This window comes from Chrysemys picta, chromosome 1 (assembly GCF_011386835.1).
Source record: "Chrysemys picta bellii isolate R12L10 chromosome 1, ASM1138683v2, whole genome shotgun sequence".
Classification (NCBI taxonomy): domain Eukaryota; kingdom Metazoa; phylum Chordata; order Testudines; family Emydidae; genus Chrysemys; species Chrysemys picta.
The window spans coordinates 254722585-254748741 of record NC_088791.1 but is presented as its reverse complement, the minus strand read 5'-3'; the positions used below and the strand labels follow the sequence as shown (position 1 = coordinate 254748741).

General features: G+C 39.5%; 1 protein-coding gene across 3 annotated transcripts in view; it reads right to left on the bottom strand.

Annotated features, from left to right (window-relative positions):
- The window catches only part of NALCN (sodium leak channel, non-selective), a 361008-nt gene that overhangs the window by 192980 nt on the left and 141871 nt on the right, over positions 1-26157 (bottom strand). For all 3 annotated transcript variants that reach the window (XM_065592295.1, XM_065592302.1, XM_065592310.1), the window contains 3 exons: positions 22817-22959; positions 22593-22697; positions 19805-19891 (listed from right to left, as the gene is read on the bottom strand). In XM_065592295.1, coding sequence (XP_065448367.1) covers positions 19805-19891; positions 22593-22697; positions 22817-22959 — 335 coding nt within the window. The remainder of the gene's footprint in view (positions 1-19804; positions 19892-22592; positions 22698-22816; positions 22960-26157) is intronic.

Genomic DNA, 26157 nt, shown 5'->3' with positions numbered 1-26157 from the left:
GTCTCAAGTTGCAGTGGGGAAGGTTTAGGTTGGATATTAGGAAAAACTTTTTCACAAGGAGGGTGGTGAAGCACTGGAATGGGTTACCTAGGGAGGTGGTGGAATCTTCTTCCTTAGAGGTTTTTAAAGTCAGGCTTGACAAAGCCCTGGCTGGGATGATTTAGTTGTGGATTGGGTCCTGCTTTCAGCAGGGGGTTGGACTAGATGACCTCCTGAGGTCTCTTCCAACCCTATGATTCTATGACTCAGTTCGCTGACCACAGCTCTCCACTGTGTCAGTCCCAGTGCAGCCCCCTTCCCTGGGAGGGCAAAGTTCTAATTCCCTCCCCTGCTCTAAGTTTCTCTGGGCCACTCCCTGTAGCCCATCTTAGCTGAGTCCCAGCAACTAGCCAGAAGCTCTTTCCTCACTTCCCCCTTCCTGCCAGCAGACTGATCTATCCAGCCCTTTCAGCTCCTGCACCATCCAGGAGCACCTCTTGCTCCCCCAGTCCCTGCCAGCAGACTGAACTCACTTTGGCCCGGCAGCTCCTTTTATCTGAGCCTGCTGGGGCCTGATTGGCTGCTCCCTTTAGTAATTGCTGCTGTTGCATCGTGGCCAGCTCTGTTGGCCTGCTACCAACCAGTGGATCACTTGCTCCATTGCCCTTTTCTGGGGCAGGGTGTGGCAGGCTCACGAGGTCTCCAGCAGGGAGGGGGCCTCAGGGTCTAGTCCACCCTGTCACACTGACATTAATTGAAGACCTAATCCAACTCCCATTGAAGTTAGTGGGTGTCTTTCCACTGATTTAATGGGCTTTGCAACAGGCTCTGTCAGAGCATTTTAGACTTCTAAGTACCTGATTTGTGTGTGCAATCAGGCACTTGGACATCTAAATGAGCTAAGTAACTTGTACATGCTATTGATAATTGAAAACAGGAAGCAAGGCTTTAAAAATCTTGCCAACACTGTATAAGACACACACACACACTCAGCAAATATTCCTAATTGATTTTTATCATTAATTTTGAGTTAAGGTGAATGGTAAAAAACAATGAAATAAGCAGCTAAAATCAGCACTTCATCTGCTCTCCATTCATCAGTTCTCCTTCACAAGCACAGCTACATTCCATACCCACTGCTCACATACCATATCTCTAACGGTTGCCTGAACAACTAACACACAGTCTTATCGCTCATCATGCTTGCTGGTTAATGTTCATGATTAATAAAGATATGTTATGGCTCTCATAAATTACACTGCACATAATTTGTGTGTGTGTGTGTGAGAGAGAGAGAGAGAAACTGAGGTGCAATATCAGATTGCAAATGATGACTGTGGTGGTGGTGTTTTTTTTTTGTGGTGTTTAGGAAATGTGATATGAATGGGTAATCTATACCCAGTAGTCATTTTTATGAAGAAATTGTTGAATTGAAAAGTGCATTTATTTATTTGCGCTTTTGTCCTATTTATGGTAGAATTTAAGGCTGTACATTAATTATTCAGAATGAGGGTGTCGTCTCTAAAGGGCAGAGACATAATAGTAATTTTGGGGCTTTTTTGAGAAGAACAACCTTAACTGCATTATCTGGATTTCTAATGTTGAGATTTTTTAAAAATTTAATATTCTTGAAAGTTAATATATGCCTTCATTTCACTTTAACAAAGTTATCTGGGAATTATTCTCCTTTATCTTCCATTCCTACATCTCTGTCTTTTTCATGTCCCTGTCAGGTTGTGTCACATTCAGTTTAGTTTGTAAACTCTTCAGGGCAGAGGCCATATTTTCACTTACTTTGCAAGGCACCTATTGTGTTTTTAGAAGCTCAAAAAATAATACATAAAATAAGAAAAATGATGATCAAGAGAAACTCTATGATGTTCCAGTACATTGTATTTCAATTATGACATTGAAGTTCCATCTACATTTTAGCTTAATACACTGAATTTGGCCAGAATATCTCAAAGCAGGGGAAGATAGTCTCTTCAAAGCATTGGTGCAATGGTTCACCAACTACATCAATAGCAAGCATGTTCCAGATGCATGGAAGATATCGAAAACAATACTATTGATGAAGAAAGGTGACCCAGAAGAATTGAGCAACTATTGTCTGATCATACTCCTCTCACAAGTGTATAAGGTCTTCACCCGCATCATACTCAATCGGATTAAAGATATTGAAATGTATGAAAACAGAGAACACGCTGGTTTCCACTCTGGGTATTTGACAATTGACCACATCCACTCAGGGGCCACCAAATGAAATTAATGGGCAGCAGGTTTAAAACAAATAAAAGGAAGTTCTTCTTCACACAGCGCACAGTCAACTTGTGGAACTCCTTGCCTGAGGAGGTTGTGAAGGCTAGGACTATAACAGCATTTAAAAGAGAACTGGATAAATTCATGGAGGTTAAGTCCATTAATGGCTATTAGCCAGGATGGGTAAGGAATGGTGTCCCTAGCCTCTGTTTGTCAGAGGGTGGAGATGGATGGCAGGAGAGAGATCACTTGATCCTTACCTGTTAGGCTCACTCCCCCATTGAAAAATGCAAGGAATACAAAGTACCATAGTGTATTGTATTTGTCAACTACAAAAAGGTATTAGACTAGGTGCAGATTAACACTATACTCAATGAAATCAGAATCGACCTGAGGTACATTGACCTGCTGGAAGAAATTAACTGCAATTGTTCAACAGAGATAACATTATTCAATGTCCCCTGCATTATTACTATATGTAGAGGAGTCAGACAAGGTGACACAACCTCACCGAAGCTGTTCGCAGCAGTACTGGAGTTGCTGTTCAAGAAATTGAACTGGGAAGAAGGAATCAGAATTGACGGAGAACAGTTAACACATCTTCTCTTTGCTGATGACTGTGTAATATTGGCAAAGGGCACAGCAGAATTGGAGAACAAATTGTAGCAACTGCAAACACTTTTGCATGATATTGGGTTGGAAGTGAATACGTTGAAGACAAAGTGGATGTGGAATGAGCACTGTGCAGCAGGAATCATCACTGTAAACGGGAAAGTAATTGAGGAGGTCCACAAATATATTTATCTGGGTCAGCAGCTGAACAGAGACAATTCATCCGAAGGGGAATGCAGTAGAAGGAGAAAGGCGGGGTAGGCAAGTTTCAGTAAAATAAAGATGTCTCTAACAGATGATGAACTGCCCATGAAGAGAAAGAAAAAAACTGTTTAACTCCACTGTTCTGCCAGCAATGATATATGGAGTGTAAAGTTGGTCAATGATGAAAGCAGATGAAGAAAAATTTGCTGTCACTCAGAGAGCAATAGAAAGGCGAATGTGCAAGATATCGCTCCGTGATGATATACCGAATGAGGAGATCAGAAGGTGTACAGAGGTGACTAATGTAGTGCAGGCAATGTACAACGCAAAGCGAAGATGGGCGGGTCATGTAGTCCGCAGGCAAGACAATAGGTGGATCAGTGACTGGATCCCCAGAGACCACAAGCGATCGCTGGGGAGACTGAAATGCACGGGGCTGAACCCGTAACAAAACTCTTTGGCCAAAAATGGAAAGAATGTGCTCACAACAAAACAGAATGGTGTGGCATCAACTTGGTTCGTGGAGGGACGGACGAGGACAAGCTGGACAAAGGTGACAATTAAATGCGCATTCAAGATGGCACCATAAAAATGAGCAGAGCGAGTCAGTGGCATACGTAACGTATGCCATGTATTTATTTATTTGTCTTCTATACAAAATCCTTACTATGGTAGGGAAATAGAAAAAGCCTACATCTGGAAGACTGTACCTATAGGTTAAGAATTTCAAAGCAGTTGGGGGATTTAGCCACACATCTTCCACTGAAGGAATTAAAATAATAGGTACAAAAGTATTCTTGGAATTGCTGAAGTACACTGTCTTTAATTCTAAGAACTAGTCAGTGTTACTGTATGAACAGTGTTCAAGAATAAACATGAAGCAGAGAAAATGAATTTTATGTAGCTATAGGAAATTGACAACATTCCCTCTTTTAATTGTACTTGTTGCCAGGAAAAATAAACCAGTTTTCCAATAAGCATAAGCACAAAATGTAAATGTTTTAAATGAAAAACATTTTGGAAAACACTCACACACTGCTAGATAATCTGAACCATATACATTTTACATCCATGATGTATGACATGTGGACAATCATTTGTTTTCAGACAGCATAAAAACATTTTTTTGTATTTGGAACATTAGGGGTGAAATATTGCCCATTGAAGTCAATGGCAAAACTCCCATTGAGTTCAGCAGGGAAAGGATTTCACCATAGTCTCTTCTATGCTTCTGTGAGAGGAACGGGAGCAGATATGGTGAAACCAAGGGTGGGAAAAGAGGCAAAACACTGCCTCTTTCACATGCTCTCCCCATCCCATGTGGATGTCCTTCTGCTGGAGATATACGAGGCTAGGCTACTATAAAACTTTGGAGGTTGGGCTGGGAGCAATAATTCTCCGAACGACAATTCCTGTGGACTTCCTATCAGAAATCGGAACTGGGATAGTGCTGCAAAGAGCAGCCCACTGGGTTCTGTGTGAGGGTTCAGCAGGCTGCCCAAAAGTAGCAAAATGCAGGATTGAGGCCTAAATTGGTATGTCAGTGCTTGTTTGGTTCTTTTTTTCTTTCCATTATTCCCCAAAAAGGGGGAAGAGGTTTGAACATAAAACAGAAAAGCAAGTGGGCTCTTGTATGAGCAAAATATATCTTGAACTAATTGAATTTGATTTTGCCAGTGCGTAAGGTTAACGTGAAGCTAACTTGTATAGTTTCACTTTTTTAAAATGAAAAGACAATTTGAGAGCTCTTTCTATTGTATTGTTGTTATTGCAGTTGTTCTCTTTAAAATATTCACCATGGGCTGGATTCTGCCACCCCTGAGTAGTACCTTATTTCACAAATAGCCCCATTGCCATCGGTGGGAGTACTTGGGACCCCAAATCAGCAAAACACATGCTTTAATGGGAATTAAGTCTGCACTTAAGTGCTTTATTGAATTGGAGCCTCACTGAGTAACATGTTAGGCAACAGTGTGAGGAAGGGTGACAAAATCTGGCCCATGCCTTAAACAGCATTTTGTGTGAAAATAATATACTATATTATACCCATACACACACACACAACAAAACAAAACTATGTTAAGAACATTATTAAGGTTGCAAAGTCAAGCAGTCAAAAACTACGAAATGTCAGAATTAAGGTTGTCTGTGCAACCTAATGCAGTCCCCTTGTGCACATGCATTATGATACAGTCTTTAATTATATTATCACATATTTTTTTCCACAGGACTCCTGGTTCATCCAGTGCACAGGACAGATCTGCTCTGGGGATGAATCAGGGTTGTGTAATGATGGAGAGTCTTGTCTGTAGGACTCATTGCAAAAGTTGGAAGGTGTGCAGTGAATGAGGCAGGGGATTTCAGGAAAAGGACGGATGGTCTCATGGCTAAGGCAGATGAATGCTACTCTAGAGAACTAGATTTTATCCGTGCCTCTGCTGTGATACTAGGAAAGTCACTTCAACCAAACTTTTCACAGATGGTCACTAATTGTGTACTCCTCATTTTATGGGTGCCCAACTTGAGACACTGGGGCTCAATTTGCAGAAGTGCTGAGCATTCACTACTGCAATTGAACTCAATAGAAGCTGTGACTGGATATATAAAGTACTCAGTAATGCTAAGTACTCTGGAAAATCAGGTCCTAGGCATCTCAAATTGGGCATCTAAAATTAGTGGATATTTAATTCTCTGTGCCTCTGTTCTCCACCTGTAAAATGGGGGTAATTATACCACTCATCTCACAATGAATTACATGCAAGGTATTCAGATTAGCTTTTGTTTTGTATTTTATAGATTTTTTTTCTCCCTTCACTTTCTCTGCTTAAGAAGGAGGCTTTATTCTTTAAGAATCTTTTCCTGATGTTGATTTTTGTAGATGCCAGATTTGTTATTCTTTATTCAGGGTTGGATACATTTTCTAATAATAGCCATTTTATAGGATTTGAAATTCTATTCAGGTTTCATGCTATTAAGTGACAATTCATATTATAGCTACAACTGTATAAATTATAAATGTGTTTCGTTAAATGTCACTAGGATGTGCAGCCTGGTTAAGAAAATGATTGTACTTTCATATTTAAAGAAATTTATGCCTGACTTGGTTTACAAGAAATGAATCTATTACAAAACAAGCACATGAAACTGAAGGGTAAATGGGTGGGCAAAGTTCAATATTCTTCAAATAAAAATAAAACGGGAGGTGTCACTGTTCTTATAAACTCCCCCCCCCCCCAACATTTTGAGACCACCATGGGCGAAGATAGAAAGAAACGTAATATAAGTCACCTATCTAGGTATCTATATAGCTGCTATCACTGTAGTATGTCAGCACGTCCCAAGTAAGTGTGAATTTACAGATGAGAACTGAGACAAGGAGGGATTAAGGGTCTGAATTGCAGCTCAATGTATGTTATGGGTGCTCTGAGCATATGAAAAAATCAGGCGTTACGTGATCTGCCTAAGGTGACACAGGCAATCTTTGGCAGAGGATTGCACTCAGATTTCCTGAGTTTATTCCAGTACCTCATGCACAAACCAATCCTGAAAGTGGGTCTTTTAAAGATTACCATTGTCAGCATATACTAGTTTGATGCGGACTTAATCGACCTATTTGATATAGAAGTAAAGACCTTTTTTAAAAACATTTCAGTTATTTACATGGTATACTTTCTCCTTTCAAAAAAAATTGTTTGCCTTTAGCTGACATGATGAAAACATGTGATTTGTGGCTTATTATTGTTATAGTACATTTGAATAGTTCATTTTATTATTTACTGCCATCTGTATTGCAAACTTGTGTACAACAAAAGAATTTTTTTTAAAAGAAAGTGCTACCAAGTACAGAAAAAAAGAAACTTTGGATTAAAACTCTGAATAATGTACAAACATTAGTAATAGGTTGAGCTGCAGTGTTCATATTTACCAAAAAATTCCTGCTCAAACAAAAGTTTATCTACAAGTACAACAGGGCAGCTGATGGGTATTAGGGACTGATGAAATTACACTCTACCAGAAAGGTATCAGTTGTCAGCTATGCCATTGATACTGCATAGTATCTATGCTGAGGATGACAGTGTCTACAGTCTGACTGAATTACTGCAGATGCAATACAATTTGCTATCACTGGAGTAGCCCTAGTAGAGAAAGACCTCCTAAAGATGCTCCAGCACCACAAAGCAGCAGAGGGCGCAGTCACACCACAAAATTGTTAAAATTAGTCCCACGGAGGCAAGGTATGGGACTCTCTACCCATCACAGTTACAGTTCCTTCCTTGTGCCTCTGCCCCTGCTTCTCCAGATCCAGCAGGACGGTGTGTGTAAGTTCTGCATGGGCAGAGGGAACTGGGTGGCGAGGGAGAGAGGGGTCTGAACGGTGGAGTTTGAGCCATGGGAAATAGGAGTCAGGGAGCAGAGGGAAGGGTTCTCAGCCTCAGATAAGAGAAATAGGGTTGGAAGTGGAAGGTTAAGAGTCTGGGGAAGAGTTTAGAGTTGGACATCTGAACTACCTCAGTTCTTAGTCTGGATAGGGGAAGTTTTTGAGCTAAGATGGCGCTGAGGTCTGAGCCTGAGAGGTGCTGGTGGGAGCTGATTTCTGAATGCAAGAGGGTTGGGTTGGAGGGAGGGAGTTTAGGAGCTATAGTGTGGGTGGTTCTGAGCCAGGAGGATAACAGGCCAGGTTATATTGCAGAACCTAATGTGTGCAGGATTTAGCTTTATTCAGTACCATTCGGATCTTGTGCAGTTTGGTGCTCAAAAGACAAGGTGGAGATTAAATGAACAAAGACTGACTCTGGGGAGCAATTAAGAGGAATTCTAAAGCACTGTAACCATGAAATATCAGGTAAGCACGAGATTGTGCTTGTGTCAGCTCTGTGTCATCTTTATCTTTCTAATCTTAGAAGTTAGAAAAGGAAAATGTCTATTATCTCAGGCACTGCATCCCTGTCAGTGCAGGATTATTCCTTACAGTACATTTTCAAGTGTTTTGTACTATCCAGTTTGTAAAGACTCACATGATGGTAAGTAAGAGAGATGCTACCACTTCCCTACAGAGACTATTCCAAAGCCTACCACATCTCAATGGCAGCCTAAATGTTCCCTTTCTCAATTGTATCCCATTGCTCTTAATTATACCCCCTCTGTACTACCCATACTAGCTTCCATCCTTAGTATTTATACCTTTTAAATAGTCAGAATTAGTAACCAGGAATTTTGATTTCTAATCTTTATACACTGTACCAACACGCCTTCTCTACAGGTTTGTGATAGGAAAGAATTTGGTAAAGTTTTCAGCAATAATCCGGGAATTAAGTGAAATCTTTTGAAAGACGGAAGAATTGTAAAGAATTTGGTAAAAGGTTTTCAGCAAGAATCTGGGATTTAAGTGAAATTTTTTGAAAGACAGAAGAACTGTGAACATTGGCCAAAATTCCTCCTTTAGTGTCAGCAAGCCAAACTCCACTATCTTTAGTAAGTATCAGAGGGGTAGCCGTGTTAGTCTGAATCTGTAAAAAGCAACAGAGGATCCTGTGGCACCTTTGTTAGTGTCAAAGGTGCCACAGGACCCTCTGTTATCTTTAGTAAGGTTGATCCACTTATAGTGAGGGTTGAATTTGGTCCATTATTTGTAAGCTTTGAGACAGTCAAGATTGTAACAGAAGGAATTAAAAGAAGTGAACAACAACAAAAAAGGCTTAAAACCAAAGCTATGCAAAATATTCTCAAATCAGGCTTCACGTTAGAAGCATATCTCAGCCTCTGCTTGAGAATGGTTGCAAACATGACCTGAGTTTGTTCAACAGATCAGAAGCCAGTAAACATCCTTTCTTGCACCTGTCCCCCCCTTCCCTCCTCTACATCAACAGCTCTCGTCTTCTCTCCAATTAGCTACACAATCCCTCTCTCCAGAGATCTGAGATAAAAGTGGGCAGGGAGGGAGCAGGCTGGTATGGTAGAGAGGGGACCTTGTAAGGGGACAGTGGAATGGCCCGCTATGAGGGATTATGCTTAGAAGTTTGAAAAAATTGAACTACAACCTCCAAGTGAGGCTGCAGTAGCTGGCTTGCTTCTAAATCCAGCCACATTGCATAGTTCAGGGCATAAACCAATCCCTTCAAGGTTCACGGAGCCTTAACTAAGAGAGAATAAAAAAAACCTAATCTGGAGTCTGATTCTGAAAGTACTTAAGTATATGAGTAACAACACGTAAGACATGCATCTGACGAAGTGGGTATTCACCCACAAAAGCTTATGCTCCAATACATCTGTTAGTCTTAAAGGTGCCACAGGACTCTGTTGCTTTTTACAACACTTAAGTGAGTATTCCACTTGAAGTCAATTAAGTCACTGCATTAATAACCCGATTTTCAAAAGTACAGGGCAACTTCAGCTCTCATTGACCTCATTGGGATAGATGGGTGCTAAGTACTTCTGAAAAATGAGATCACAGGTGTTTGCAAAAATCAGGGCATCAGGCCTTTTGGAGGTTAGACTAAAGCAAAATGGAGGTACAGATTTTCTGACTCTCCTTCAATATGAATTAAAGGCATTCGGGTTAGTGCCTGAAAAGACCAAGAAAGTAAAAAAATATTTTTCCTCTGTCATAACTATAAAGGGAAGGGTAACAGCCCGCCTGTGTACAATACTATAAAATCCCTCCTGGCCAGAGACTCCAAAATCCTTTTACCTGTAAAGGTTTAAGAAGCTCAGGTAACCTGGCTGACACCTGATCCAAAGGACCAATAAGGGGACAAGATACTTTCAAATCTTGGTGGGGGAAAGGTTTTTGTTTGTGCTCTTTGTTTTGGGGGGAGTTCGCTCTTGGGACTAAGAGGGACCAGACATCAATCCATGCTCTCCAAATCTTTCTGAACAAGTCTCTCAGATTTCAAACTTGTAAGTACAGCCAGGCTAGGCGTGTTAGTTTTATCTTTGATTTCTCAACTTGTAAATGTACCTTTTGCTAGGGTGTTTACCTCTGTTTGCTGTAACTTTGAACCTAAGGATAGACGGGGTTCCTCTGGGCTCTTTAAGTTTGATTACCCTGTAAAGTTATTTTCCATCCTGATTTTACAGAGATGATTTTTACCTTTTTCTTTAATTAAAAGCCTTCTTTTTAAGAACCCGATTGATTTTTCCTTGTTTTTAGATCCAAGGGGTTTGGATCTGGATCCACCAGGGTTGGTGGGAGAAAGGAGGGGGGATGGTTAATTTCTCCTTGTTTTAAGATCCAAGGGGTTGGATCTGTGTTCACCAGGGAGTTGGTGGAAAAGTCTCTCAAGGCTACCCTGGGAAGGGAGTTAGCCCATTTGGGAGTAGTGGCAGCGGACCAGATCTAAGCTGGTAGTTAAGCTTAGAAGTTTTCATGCAGGCCCCCACATCTGTACCCTAAAGTTCAGAGTGGGGAAGGAGCCTTGACATCCTCTCAGAAATATTTTTTCCTGTCAGATATATTTGGGGTGGAAAAATCCTCTTCTGAATATATAATATTCACTTAAGAGATCTTAAGGGTTCTCTGTAAAAAAGGTGTAAAGTGTGTGTGTCCTAACTGCTTTCACTTTAAACACCAACAAGATGCCAGAGGCATCAACAATATTCCAAAACACGTTGAAATCATTATTTAACTTTATGACTCATCTGCACCAATATTATTGGCTAGTAAAGCTGTAACACCTGATCTATTTTTAGCACTGCAGTAAAAAGATGCCTTTGTTGGGGAAACACTTTTTTAAAAAAAAGGGAAAATGGGGCTGGGGGAAAACTAAAAAAAAAGGGGGGGATTCTAGTTTTATTCGAAGGCTTTGCAGTTCTTTGCCCAAACTTGTCATCAGAGCTACAGCACTAAGCAAGTTGTGATGCTGCTGCTTCAAATACTTTGATTGCTGTAATTATGCTAAACACACACACACCCAAAAACCCAACATGACAATTTAAATACCTGTTTTCAGCTTGATGGGATTTGAAACACTGGACATATTTAACCCCAGAAATTGAGTTTTCTAAAGGAAACTCAGCTGAACCTTAATTTTAGTGGCATTATTGAATACTTCAACACTGGTGTGCCCTCAAAATAGTCTGTAAATACAAATTACAGTACAAGTTCTAGCGAATGCCCATCAATTAACAGAATTCCAAAACCAAAAAGGTTCCCCCAGCCTATTCAAATCATAGTAAAAAAGCAAAATAAATCTGCAACAAACTGAATCTTTTGGATAGATTATAATAGCTTGACATATTTAGAATGTACCTTTCTTCTGATGGATTTCATAGCATTAACTAAATGTCTTGATTGTTTTGCTGGCAGAATTGTGGGGAAAATGAGGGAAAATTCAGGGACCTAGTGGGACTGTAAACATCAGCCAAAGATCCTGATAGGCCAGGACTGATAACATTTATATATTTTAGCCACCACAAATAAACCCCAGAGACTGTCACACAAACCCCATCCTACCAAGTCACTTTCTAAATCTAAACATTGCAGTTTTGAGGCTTGGGGGCCGAGGAGATGGCAAAGACTCAAACTTCCATTCCCATTCTTTAGTGGTGTCCATGCCCAATCCTATCAGAATCTTCAGGGGAACAGGTGAGTAGGTTGATGTAGGAGGCTGCTGCAGTTCAGAGCAAGTATTCTTCCTTTTTTGCCTCTTACGGGCGAGGAGGTGAAGACCATTTTTTGATCACTCCTTTCAAAGAAACTCCTGATGAAATCAAGGGTTTGGAAATGTCCACCTAGAGTCTCAGAAGCTCCCAAAGGAAGCAGGACTGTGGAGCACAGGCATCAGAGCCTAGGAAATTTTGAATATATGACTAGGAGCAAGTATTGGTGAATAATATGCCTCTCCTGGAAGGAACATTTCTCTATGCTTTCTATTCAGTTCTTTCCTTCTCCAGTTTGCAAGCCGATCTCAAGTTGAATTACGACCTTCTATGTCCCAGTGAGAAGTGGATTCTAGGGTACTCACCAATCTTTCCGACATAGGTCAACAGGGCGTGCCAAGTCCACTCCTTGGGCCTTGGACCATCAGGGAAGGTGTGCCAAGTCCTGTCCTTGTCTTCTGTCAAGGACATGTCTAGTCTGAGCAGACCATAGACCTGTTGACTTCTTGAAGGTGAAATTCTTGTAAACACAATGTCAATGCCCCACTGAATTGACTTCTTCTTTAGATGCACATGTGTTAATACTGCACTGGAGAAGCAGAATCATAGGCAGAACAGTATAAAGTCATTGAGGCCATTTTCCTGCAACGCAGGATGGTTACCCATTGGACATTTTCTAGTCCTGTGTTTTGTTCAGTCTGGTTGTAAGAATCGCAGGTGATGGGTCTTCCACAAAATCCACTGGGATACTATAGCGCAGCTAACAAATCTCACAGTCAGACAGATTTTCCTGATACTTAACAGAAATTCTTCCCCTCTCAGTTTCCCATTACTCCTAGTTATATACATGCATGCTACAATAAATTAATAAATAAATCGTCTCCATCCTTGGTGTTTTATACTCTTCAAATATTTATAATCTGTTATCTCTCCCATCTCCTTAGTTGTTGATAAACCAAGGTATACATATTGTGGTGGTGCCTTTGCGCCACCAAAGTCAAGCTTCTGATCAGTTTTGCACTTAATGTTCTTTCACGGACACTATTTTATATGAAATTCCAAGTGCATCTATTCCAAATTTTCAGCACATAATCTCTGAGCAAAACTTGAGTTTTCCAAGGAGCTTCAAGAAAATCAGCTAATTAGTTTCAACAAAGCAACAAAAATTCACATTTTGAGTATCTTGATTGTTTTGGGCCCTTCTAGATTAAAAGCTACACACTTTAGAACTTGAAAACATTGTTCATAGTGAGAGTTTGGAATTATTTTGTTAATGAATAAAATGAATAAAAAGAAAAAAATCTTAGGATTTTATGTTAGGATTGGTTCATATTTAGCTGAGGAAAACAAAGGTTCACATCATGCTTAGCCAGCCTTCCAGCACCCACTTCCCCAAGCACGAGTTGGTGTGATTTTTCAGAGCAGTGCAGAACAGCTAGTTTGGAAGAAATCTGGCTGTTGATGCTGGTGGGCATTTTGGGTAAGTGCCAGGATGCCCTCCCCACTGGGGCAGAGTTAAGGTAGAAATATGTTGTCTATATGCTGGTTGTTGTAGTGGTCACATGTGCATCTTTGGGTGGAGGAGTAAAAGGTATATCATGTTAGATACCATGACTTTTCATTTCCTTGCTTTTGTGGGTTTGCGTTAGGCATGTCGGGTGTAGAGCAACTTTTCATTCACATGGCATGAAAGGTTTTTTGGCATTAATTTCTTACAGTCATGGCCTCTCTATACAGAAGAGTGGACAAACACAAAGTAAGAGACATCCCCTGACACAAACAGCTCCTTTAGCCTCTTCCCTAATGGTAAGTTGATCCTTCTAGACCGCTGATCATTTTCATTGCTCAGTGCTGAATTTCTTCTAATTTCCTCTAAGTGAAACGTAAAGCACTCTCTCTAACCCACACAACCACTGTAGAAAATGAGGTCAGGATGCTCCCATATCAGTAAGCAAAGGAGAAAACAGCCAACTGACTGCCTCACTGCCACAGGAAGCCCATTCTACTTAATAGAGACTAACTTTTCATTTCTCTCTCTTTCCCCCACCCGATTCTAACAGTTATGCCAGGCAAAGGAATCCCGCCCCCCACCCCCAACACACACACATACACCTCACCATTCTGCAGCATCACTGCTATTACAGCCTTAGGGTGAGAGTTGCTTCTACTCTGGCTGCATTTCCCCTTCCCACAATCCCACCCAGGAAGAGAAAATGGCTGGTATTTCCATTTTTCGAAATATTTATCAAATGCTTCCCATAATGTCCAGCATTTTTAACCATTTTGGTCTCAATCTATGTGATATGGATACCACAAAATTAAAGTATAGACCATCATGGGTTATGACTTGAAAATAAAAATGGGATCACAAGGAATAGAAAACTCCTAAATACTTCTGATCAATCAGAGCAAAGGAAACATCAACATTCTAATAACAACTTTTTCCAAAAGAGTTGTTGTCTTGTGCTGTGTAATATTGTTATATTGTGTATATGTTTATGTATTAAAGAATTGTGTAGTATCTTGAAAATGAGGGCAAGGAGCTTACACTTGATGTGGAAAGATAGGAAACCAGCAAAGGGTAGAGAGGGCATGATCAGAACCGCAGGAATAGGAGATTATTTTAGCTGCATCATGAGGGATAGATTGAATAAGAGAGAGATGATTTCCGGTCCAAAGTGACACACAGAGGACCAGCCAGTATTTAGGGAATTTGATTACAGCAGTAATAGTATAGAGTGTAAAATGGTTTTTTCCCCTCTTTCCTTTTTATAGCAAATGCTTATTGTTAAATTAGAACAGTGGCCCTAGTGCTATTCCCGTTACACCTCTAGAGTTCGAAAAAAAGACTTTTCTGGCACCTCATGTTCAGTCTTTTGGTATCCATGAGACTCAGAACTTCCCAGTATGTTGGTAGGTGTAATTCATGGTAGGCAGGAAATTATAATAAACCTAAATCTATTAAAACAGTATCAACAACAACAGCAAAATAATTTGGGAAAGTGGGTTCCTCAGCATGCATTTATGACAAATGATTCATGTCGAAATGGAAATCATAACAATTATTTTTCTGGGACAAAAAAAATAGGTATTTGTAATCAATGCCATTCATGGGAAACAATGAAAATAAATAACTGGGGATCACAGGTTATCTTTGGGGACAATGAAAAGAAAAATGCAATAAAAAGTCATTATATAGAGGTGAAGACTGCCTGTAGTTAATGTTGCAACAATGCTGTTATTTTAGGGTGGATTTGCAAGTCAAAAGCAAAACCCCAAATGGGGGTAAATTAATTTAATGTGGATACATGTAAAGTAATGCACATTCAAAAAAATAACCCCAACTATACATACAATACAATGGGTGCTAATTTAGCTACAACTAATCAGGAAAGAGACCCTGGAGTCATCGTGGATAGTTCTCAAAAGACATCCACGCAGTGTGCAGTGGCAGTCAAAAAAGCAAACAGGATTTTAGGAATCATTAAAAAAGGGATAGAGAATAAGACGGAGAATATCTTATTGCCCTTATATAAATCCATGATACACCCATATCTGGAATACTGCATACAGATGTGGTCTCCTCATCTCAAAAAGATACACTTGCATTAGAAAAGGTTCAGAGAAGGGCAACTAAAATGATTAGGGGTTTGGAATGGGTCCCATATGAGGAGAGATTAAAGAGGCTAGGACTTTTCAGCTTGGAAAAGAGGAGACAAACGGGGGATATGATAGAGATATATAAAATCATGAGTGGTGTGGAGAAAGTGAATAAGGAAAAGTTATTTACTTGTTCCCATAATATAAGAACTAGGGGCCACCAAATAAATTAATGGGCAGCAGGTTTAAAACAAATAAAAGGAAATTCTTCACACAGCGCACAATCAACCTGTGGAACTCCTTGCCTGAGGAGGTTGTGAAGGCTAGGACTATAACAGGGTTTAAAAGAGAACTAGATAAATTCATGGAGGTTAAGTCCATTAATGGCTATTAGCCAGGATGGGTAAGGAATGGTGTCCCTAGACTCTGTTTGTCAGAGGGTGGAGATGGATGGCAGGAGAGAGATCACTTGATCATTACCTGTTAGGTTCACTCCCTCTGGGACACCTAGCATTGGTCACTGTTGGTAGACAGGATACTGGGCTGGATGGACCTTTGGTCTTACCCAGTATGGCCATTCTTATGTTCTTATGGGGGTTATGTCTCATTGGCAATTTCTATCCATTCTGAAAATCTTGAGAAAATTGAGTAGGGAGTTTCTGAAATTAAAAGCGCCACTAAAAACTCACCATCCTTGGCCTACCTCTAGTGCTTTATTCGTACACACTTCTGTCCTTTCACTAAGAAACTCAGTGGACCAAGAACTTTCTTTATCTTTCCTATGTTCCTCTATTTAGAGACAGATATTTGGCTATTTATGTGATCTCTATCACTGTAATACCTGACCACCTCATGATTATTAATAGATTTAATTCTCACAGGACCTGTGTGAGGTTGGGAAGAATTTCCCCATTTTATAGATTACACGATTTATCCACAATCTACAGGAAATTTATGGTTGATTGAGGAACTGAACCTAGGTCTCCTGAGACCCAGTCTAGTAGCCCATTCATTGGACCAGTTCCTCCCCTCTGAGACAAAGTGCACTTTTGAGGAGATAAATCCTAAATTCTTGATTCTCTACTTTGTAAACTATTTGCTGCTTGCATACAAAAACTGGCAGAATGTAAATATATCAGTGAATGGATAAATGGAATTTTATCAAAACACAGTCCTAACTGTTGAAAGAGTACCATATTCTTTGTGTTTGCAGTAATAATATTTAAAGACCCCAGAGAAGAATTAAGAAAACCTAACAAAATCTTTATTACAAAATTTAATTCAAATTATACAAAAAATCTTCACTAACCTTTCCCAAGAACTCTACCCCTATCAGTACACTGAGTGACAGCATACTTAGCCAATAAATGTCAAGATAGAAATATTATATATTCAGATGAATCTTCATTGGCTGAAAATACCCTTAAAAAAGGTTAATCCTTTCATGGGTGTTATATATACACAACATTTTATATGTCTCTTAAGAAATGTGGAAAAAAACCCTAACAAAACCAAATAAACAACAAATACATCTCTCATTAAGGACTCCAGACTCAATGAATGCAATGAATATATTGCAAAAGTTGCGACAACCTTTAGATGTGTGACCCACTTAAAATCTATTATATTTTTATTTAAGCAATGATTCAATTGCATAAAGTACTGCATCATAAAGTAAATATATATGCATGAATTGATCAGACTTTTAGAATGCATGTTTTTTAAGGCAGGGATTGTGTTTTCCTGTGTGTTTGGAAAGCAACTTGACCCAATTTGGACAGTACTACACTATAAATGACAATTTTGTGCATTGTTTATTTTTGCTTGTCTTTGACCTCCAGCAAGGTAATATATAATTGAAAATCAGCTGGATGTTGATAGGATAGAGTCGTATCAATCTGTCAAAAGAAAACTATTATCTGAATTGCAAAAGTAAAAAAGCCACAGCATCAGCTAAAGCATGAGGTTCCAACTTAATGGAATGCAATGTATGTGCTTTCATGACTCTTGAAAAAAAATAATATGCAGCACCACAGTAATTAGACAAAGATGAAACAAGCAAGTCAGATACTATCTTGAAATTCCATTCAATGGCGCTTTCACCATCAGTTTGGCTACATTTTCACCACCACTTGCGATTATCACTTGAGAAATGATAGGTCTCCATGGCTAACCGATAGTTCTCCAAATGTAACTGTAAAAGGGGAATTGTCATCAAGAGCATGTGTTTCCAACGGGGTCCTGCAGGGTTTGGTTCTTGGCCCTTAGCTATTTAACATTTGTATCAATGGCATGTAAGAAAACATGAAATCATCACTGATAAAGTTTGCACATGATGCAAAAATTGGGAGACTGGTAAATAATGAAGAGGAAAGTTGAGATTCAGAGTGATTTGGTAAACTGGACACAACCTAACAATATTCATTTTATTATGGCTAAATGTAAATGTATACATCTATGGACAAAGAACATAGGCCATACTTACAGCATGGAGCATTCTATCCTGGGAAGCAGCGACTCTAAAAAAGATTTGGGGGTTGTGGTAGATAATCAGCTAAACATGAGCTCTCAGTGTAATGCTGTGGCCAGAAGAGCTAATGCGATCCAAAGATGCATAAGCAGGGGAATGTTGAGCAGGAGTAGAGAGGCTATTTTACCTCTGTATTTGGCATTTCTGTGATTGCTGCTGGAATAGTCTGTCCAGTTCTGATGCCCATAATTAAAAAATGATGTTAATAAATTGGAAAGGGTTCAGAGAAGAGCCATGAGAATGATTAAAGGATTAAAAACATGCCTTATAGTGAGACACTCCAAGAGCTCAATCTATTTAGCTTAACAAAAAGAAGTTTAAGGGGTGACTTGATTACAGTCTATATAAGTATCTACAGAGGGAACAAATATTTAACGAAGAGCTCTTCAATCTATCAGAGAAAGTTATAACAATCCAATGGCTGGAAGCTTAAGCAAGACAAATTCAGACTGGACAAAAGTTTAAAAAATTTTAACACTGAGAATAATTAATCACTGGAACAATTTACCAAGGGTCATGGTGGATTCTCCATTGGAATTATTTGGGGGAAGTTCTATGGTCTGAGTTATACAAGAGGTCAGTCTATCATAATGGTCCCTTCTGGTTTTGGAATCTATGACTCGATAAGAACATAGTGCAGATGATGCTTTGGTAGGCTAGATACTGACACACATCAAGAATTTACATTCCTTTTGTTGGAACAATTAAGAGATATGCCATGAGTGACAGACATATCACACCATAGTGTGACAAGCTTGTCCAACTTTAATAACGTGCAACTTTCCTGAACTCATGGTAAAAGGTGTTTGCCAGGAGACGTACATCAGTGCATACCCTGCCAGCTTGTACACATACTAAACATACTTTAATAGCCATAGCCTGGAAGGCACAGATCATATTATTCTGATTGCTGTAGTGTTTTTGGTGTTGTGTTCTGAAGTAAGGCAGGCTCACTGACAAGTGTCATTCCTTATCATGCAAGACTGAAAGTTATAAATAAAACTTTGTGGTGCTCTCCATCAGTGGTTCTCAAACTAGGGCTGCCGCTTGTTCAGGGAAAGCCCCTGGCGGGTTGGGCCGGTTTGTTTACCTGCCACATCCGCAGGTTCGGCCGATTGTGGCTCCCACTGGCCGCGATTCGCCACTCCAGGCCAATGGGGGCCGCATGAAGCGGCGGAAAGCATGTCCCTCGGCCCACGCCGCTTCTTGCAGCCCACATTGGCCTGGAATGGCGAATCGCGGCGAGTGGGAGCCGCGATCGGCCGAACCTGCAGACGCGGCAGGTAAACAAACCGGCCCAGTCCACCAGGGGCTTTCCCTGAACAAGCGGCGGCCCTAGTTTGAGAACCACTGCTCTACATTGTTCTGTGAATGGAAAATTTGATTTATAAACATTCTTTATCTTAGTTTTGGATTTATGTCAGAGCTGAGTAAGATAGATTTTCATTAATCCATCTATGTAAAACTAAAAATATAAAAATTAAACATTTAAAATATTGTATTAATTTGAATCTAGGTCTACTGCCTCCCTTTATTAATCATATTTTTAAGTTGAAAATGGGTTTGAAGTATTTCTGTGTTGAGTATGTTATTTGGCCCATGTTTTTTAGTGCACAATATTGTATTTTGGGGTCAATAACTGGGCATATTATACACCTAAACCATGGGTGGGATTGATTTGTAGGGAAGGATGTGGAGGTAAAGAAGGATTATTTAAATTATTTAAGGTAATAAAATGATATTTTTAAAACGACAACATCAGACAGTCCCTTTATAAAGAATGTACTTTTCTAGACAAACATTGTAAAATGCCTTATAATTTGGGATGAAGTCCACACTGCTTTCTTTGCTGATTTTATGTTTCATGAGCACATGCAGTATGACTTGGTAAGTAACCAAGAAATGTAAGGCAATTCATGATTAATACTATTGCAACTGTAATTTCTCACCAACAGTCACTCTAAGCCAACATTCACACATTACTGTTTACACCGATTGATTTATTAAAAAAAAGTAGCATACCTGTAGACATGCTGGAGCTCTGCCCTGGGGTTTATTCATATCAACAGCCACTAGCTGCCATCCTCCAGCAGCATCTTCATGAAACATCTTGAAGGAGAAAATACTTGTCAGACGCATTTTACATAATGATAAATACAAGTGAAGCTTTTGATATATTTTGCTTAGGATCTGCTCACATTCTGATCTCTGCGCTCTTAAAGAAAGAGGGAAGTGGTTCTTATTGTTAGAGAATACGCAAAATAGATCTCACCATTCTCCTATTTTAATAACAATTGTGCCCGAATAATAACTTTTAGTGTGCAGAATTTCATTCAGATAATATGAAAAACCACATTACATCTACCTAATAATTGGACCAAATATACTAGTGCTAATTTTACTAATGAGTTCAGAGTGGATCTGTTCAGCACTATTTGTTTTGTAGAATCTCTCAGAACAAAGCTCCTCATCTATTCAGCATCTTTAGAAGAAACCCAGCCATCTTACATTCTTGTTAAAAGCAAGTTTCATTGTGGTCTTTTGCAGAACTCTCTGGGATTTACACCAAGGGAACAGTAATAAATCACAGCATGCCCTTTTACCGACAAAAGTACTTTACACCAAGGGTCAGATTCTGATCTTTGTTACACTGCATATCCACAGTAACTCCATAACAGTTCAGTGTAGTTACTCTGACGATTCAGTGGTATAATTAAAAATGTGGAGTGAAATCCTGGCTTCATTGAAATCACTGGCAAACTCTCATTGACTTCAGTGGGCCAGGATTTCCCCCCAGCCTTTAGAAAACAGAACATCTATATAAAATGGCTTTTAACAATAGGTCATAAAAAGATGTAGGTTGATTGGCATAGGAAACGTGTCCTGAAAGCCATTAACAGAAAATGCGCATGTGTTCCTGTGTAGACAATGAGGTACACTAATTTTTTACTCATCATCTGAGAGAACTCCCTTTATACCACTTACTTCAGCAGCCCATAAATACCTGAGGGTCAATTTTCTTTGATCAGTAGTAGACTAATATTCTGCACAACTTAACTGATTTGTCAAGTGGACAAATGAAGTAAATCATACAGCAAAAGTACAGAAGAAAATTTTGTCAAAGTCACTTCATGCCAAAACAAGAAATATGGTACATTTTTATATGGCACTTTGTACTGGAAAGGTTCCTTTAGACAATTCCGACTAATACAGAAACAGTAGAATCATTTTTTTTTATAGTCTGTTAAACTAGATTCCCATTATGTCAGTGTTTCAGGTCACATCACTTTTTGGAACAAGATAGCCATTAACCTGTCTACAGTCCACAAATTATTTTTATTCTATGATATGATGGTGTTCATACCTAATGTGATCATGTTCTTCTCGTCTGATGACATTATCCTTAGTGTTTCTATTTTCCCCAAATGTGGCTGCTTCTAGAGTTTCCCCATAGAGACTTTTCTGTCATAGACCCTAGTTAATTCACAGAGGCTGTGGCATTTTAACTAGGGACGTGACAGATACTAAACCCAGATCTGATTTGTACACTGATGTGCTATGTTTGGTGGAATCATCTTCACCCAGAATTACATTTGGACTAGGCCAGGTTTCAGCTAAGATCATGGTCTCAACAATAACTTTATACTAATGAATTTCATAGGCAAAGTGTGGATTGTGTGAAAAAGTATTTCCTGCTAGGAGTAATGTGAAGGAGCAAATTTTAAACTGATAAAAAGAAAAATGTTCTGACACAAGTTGCCCTTAGACTGCAGAACTCAATGCCACAAGATATCATGGAGGCCAAGAAACGAGCAGGACTCACTAAAGGACTGGACATTCATATGGATAACAAGAATTTCCAGAGTTATAATAGAAAATATTAAACAAAATAATTTTGGAAGAGATTTACACCCATCCTTGACCTGCCTCTTTCCACACACCCCTCGCCCTTTACTTCCCACGCTGCATCCTTGCTCCTCCCCTCCCTTCTAAACGCCGCAAGCCAGCCGATTGCTGCCGGCAGGAGGCAGGGGAGGGAGGGGGAGTCTGCGCACCCAGTCCTCGCTCCTCTCCCCGAAACACCACAAGTCAGCTGATTGCCGCAGGCAGGAGGCAGGGGAGGAGGGGGAAGGCGCTGATCCGCGGGGTCTGCTGGCGGGCGGGAGGCACTGTTGGGAGGAGGAGTGTAAGGAGGCAGCCAGCTGTGGAGAAAGCAGGCAGCCAAACAATGTAAGAGTGGAGCATTGCAGAACTTCAAATGAGCATGTTCCCTAATTGATCAGCAACGTAACAATGAAACAACGTTAATCAGGACGACTTAAAGTGAGGAGTTACTGTACTTAAAATAGCCACTGTGATGATGCAGCAGACATTTATAGTCTGGACAGGGTGTGCACATGGGGGGGCAAGCACGGGTACACACACACATACACCTTATAATCAGTGTGGGGCACAGAACTCCTCCAGCTCTGGGGCTGCGGCGGGAAGAGCCCAAATTCCAAAACCCTAATATTATATGGAAACAAAAAATAAAAAGGAATCATTCTATCTCTAATTATGATGGACAAATGGGCAGTGTGTACAGTATATAGCAAGATATGCCCACTAACGATGGCATGATTATTCTCTACTATATTTTTATATTATATTTTTTAAGATACCCAATTTGAATGATACACTCTAGAATACAGAATGTACTGAGATGGGCAATAACTAGCAGGGATTTCTGGTTTACTACTCTGCAATAAATTATAAACAGAGGTACGCAAACAATATCTCAGTATTCAGAGCTATAACATCAGAACTCTACCTGGGTAGTAGCTGTTGAAGTAGTACTGCTTCTGGACCCCCACATCTGCTGGAATTGCACTCTTATTTCAGCAAATGTTTCAATGATGACAGCGATGAACACGTTCTACAAGAAAAATTAAAAGCAAAGGCTTACCAGGAAGCTCAGCAGGTGGAAAAGAGCAGAAATTCAGTTGAACATGATTTATATTCCAGGCAGGTTTAAAAGAACAAATTGTTCAGTACCTTAACAAGCCAGGCAAGAAAGAAAATTAAGGTGATGAAATAGAAGTATGAACGCCATCGGGGAAAACTGTCAATTGCTCTATACATAAGGAACACCCAGCCTTCTTGAGAAGCAGCTTCATAAACGGTAAATATGCTTGTGCCTGTTGATGAAAAATGAAAATATTTTAAATAAAAAATAAACATTTTCAAGATCTGCAAGCAATCATCTTTCATCTATTTCCTTTTTTTAAATGGTAAAAGTCCCCCCAAAGATGTTGCTCTTCATGCACACTTGTATGTTGTTTCTTCTTATGATTGTATCTAAATTGTTTTTACATTACAGTGTTCCACATCCACCTCTTGGATACATACACACTGTGGATCACTTTAATGGGAAATGTGCAAATGACTCCAAAGGCAGAACTCGACCCACTGTGAGTAATCTCAGTATTATCTGTGAGAAAATTTGAATTAAACTATCAGGATTGTTAGACCAGCAGGAGAAATGTGTTTGAATTTATTTGCATTAATAAAGCAAATATAAATTAGGTAATCAACAATATACAACAAGGTATGTGGTTAAACTGGTACAGGTAATCATACTCAAGTATTTACCCAAATGCATTTGAACACTTCACAAGTGCACATATCTATTACAGCCACACTAATTTAATTGTCTTATTGCTTTTAGGAAATGCTTTTCAAAAGCATTTTAAAATTAAAGTTATTCAGTCTTTGGAGAATAGGGGGTGGATTGGAAAGTCGTAAGTTTTTATGTGATTTAAAAATGTATTGCTAAAAGTTATTATTTTTTTCCAATTTTAAGGAACTACAAACTTTAGGAGTCAAGTGCCTCCGTAAGTGTGCAGCCAGTTTTTGCAAACTGACTCTTGTGCTTGTCATCAACAACCAAATGTTGAAATCTGAAGAGGAGAGCACTCACGCTCTTCTGTAGCTACTGGCAGCCTTTCTGATTCCATTTCTATGGAATGGAGATTTCATGGGTGGAGAAAAAGAAAGAAAGAAAGAAAGAAAGAAAGAAAGAAAGAAAGAAAGAAAGAAAGAAAGAAAGAAAAGCAGTTTAAAAGCTAGATGTTAAGGAAGTAAATTGGCCAGTGAGTTCTTAAATATGCAATTATGTCAGATACTTGAATGACTAGAGCCATTGCTAGTCAACCAGATCACTCCTTTCACAATAAGCAATATAAGCATGTGCGTAATTTTAAAAATGAAAAAAAGTAGTCCTATTTATGTATCTGCTTAAGATGCTTGCTGAATTTGGTACCAAATGCCCAATTTATGTTGTTATAAAACATAGCTCCAAATATTTTTCTTATATTGGGACAAAATCCTGCAACCCTTCCTTCTGCATGAGAAGGGACTACAGGATCAAGGCCTTGGGTTATTTTTTTAAATGTATTTCATTATATTGGTTTGTATTTATCCTTCTGATAACTGATCAATCAGAAAGCTGGTTATCTGAAATCAAAACTATGGCCATTGCCTTTCATACTGACCAGTTTTGTATCATTATTATCTTGTGGATTCCCTGGTATACAGCTGTTGTCCTTTGTCTTATACTAAGGGTACGTTTATACCCAGCCGCTAGTTCGGCGGCTGGCAATCGAACTTCTGGGTTCGACTTATCGCGTCTTGTCTGGACGCGATAAGTCGAACCCGAAAGTGCTCGCCGTCGACTGCGGTACTCCAGCTCAGCGAGAGGAGTACCGCGGAGTCGACGGGGGAGCCTGCCTGCCGCGTGTGGACCGAGGTAAGTTCAAACTAAGGTACTTCGAACTTCGAAATACTACGTTATTCACGTAGCTGAAGTTGCGTACCTTAGTTCGATTTGGGGGTTTAGTGTAGACCAAGCCTTACACTGCAAGCTACATGGGGCAAGGACTATATTTTTGTTATAGCACAGTGGGGCCCTGGTCTATCACTGGACACCTTAAGTGCTATTGCAATACAAATAATAATAATGAGCTTGCAATGAGCCTCATTCAGGCAGACTCCTGCCCTTACACAGAGCCCCATTTAAGGCTATGAGGGGTCCATTCATAATAAACTCATTGTGGGATAGGGATCCACATTTTTATTATAGAGGATATGTTGTTGTTGGTTTTTTGCCAGTTACATATTTAGTTTTCTCCTGATTCAGATCCGATCACAATAAATTTCTAAGAAAATATTCTATTAGGAAACACTGAGCTGGTGCTGCTATTATCATTATACTTGGTCAGCACCTAGTTACGCTTGGTTCTCCCCAACAAACAGCCAGGTGGTGCAAAAGGCAGGGAGTCGGTGCAGAAGCTTTCATTGAATTTTAAGATCATTTATATAAAATATTCATTTACAAAATCATTTAACTGAGAGAATTTTTGCTAATGTCTAAAAATCAAATGCAAACAGTCAGATTGTGAAATCAGAAGATCAGAATGATAAATATTAATTCTGGGCATGTGTTCACTAGCACACTTCCAGGAATGCCAACCTTCTATCCAAAGTTCTTAAAAATTGTTCAAGCCTGACTTTTTAATCCAGTTTGCTATTTACCTGCAGTAATTCAGATTGTGCGTTCTCTACTGCAGAGCAAAAAGACTATTTGAGACAGGAATTAGAAAAATCTGAAGAAATACATGAAAACAGTGACGTTTCTTTGCTGGTTTGATCTCTTGCAATAGTTTGAAATTGTAAAAGGGAAACGATGGAAACAACTTTTCTTACCTATTATTTTTTGTTTTTTTGCTAAGCCAGTAATTGGTGGATGAGTCTCTGTTCCACTCAGTATGGAAACAGTCCCAAAGCTACAGTACTCGGGCTGCTTGGGAAAAAACTCCACCCCTACTGGAACCCATCAGAATGACCATCTCCAGAGATGAATGATAAGTTTGTCAAAAAAAGGGGGCCGGCTCCTTAGCTGGTGTAAATAGCCATAGATCGCAACTGAAATAACAAGAACTCTTACTGATTTATAACCACCTAAAGATCTGGCGCTATTTCTTTTTTATTACAAAAACCAGCACAGTTTGCAACATTAATACTGGTGTAAATCATTTCCTATTTTTTTCTAGTAGGGAGAAGTTCACAGACATGGAACCTTGGAAGGGAAAAAGAAAGAAACAACAAAACATAACATGTGTCTTTACAAAGAAATCACAGTTGGGCCTGAGTAGCAAAAAAGCAATTCCTGATTTGCTATTGGTATCCGAATAGTTCTTGCTAATGGATGTCTGAGTGCCCTTTGTAATGCAGGATAGGTGAATACAGATGCAGGAAAGGCACTTAACTCTCTTTTTTGTTGCTTTCTGTCCTTTCCCCATGATCTTATGTACCATGGAATTCAGGAAAGAGCTCCA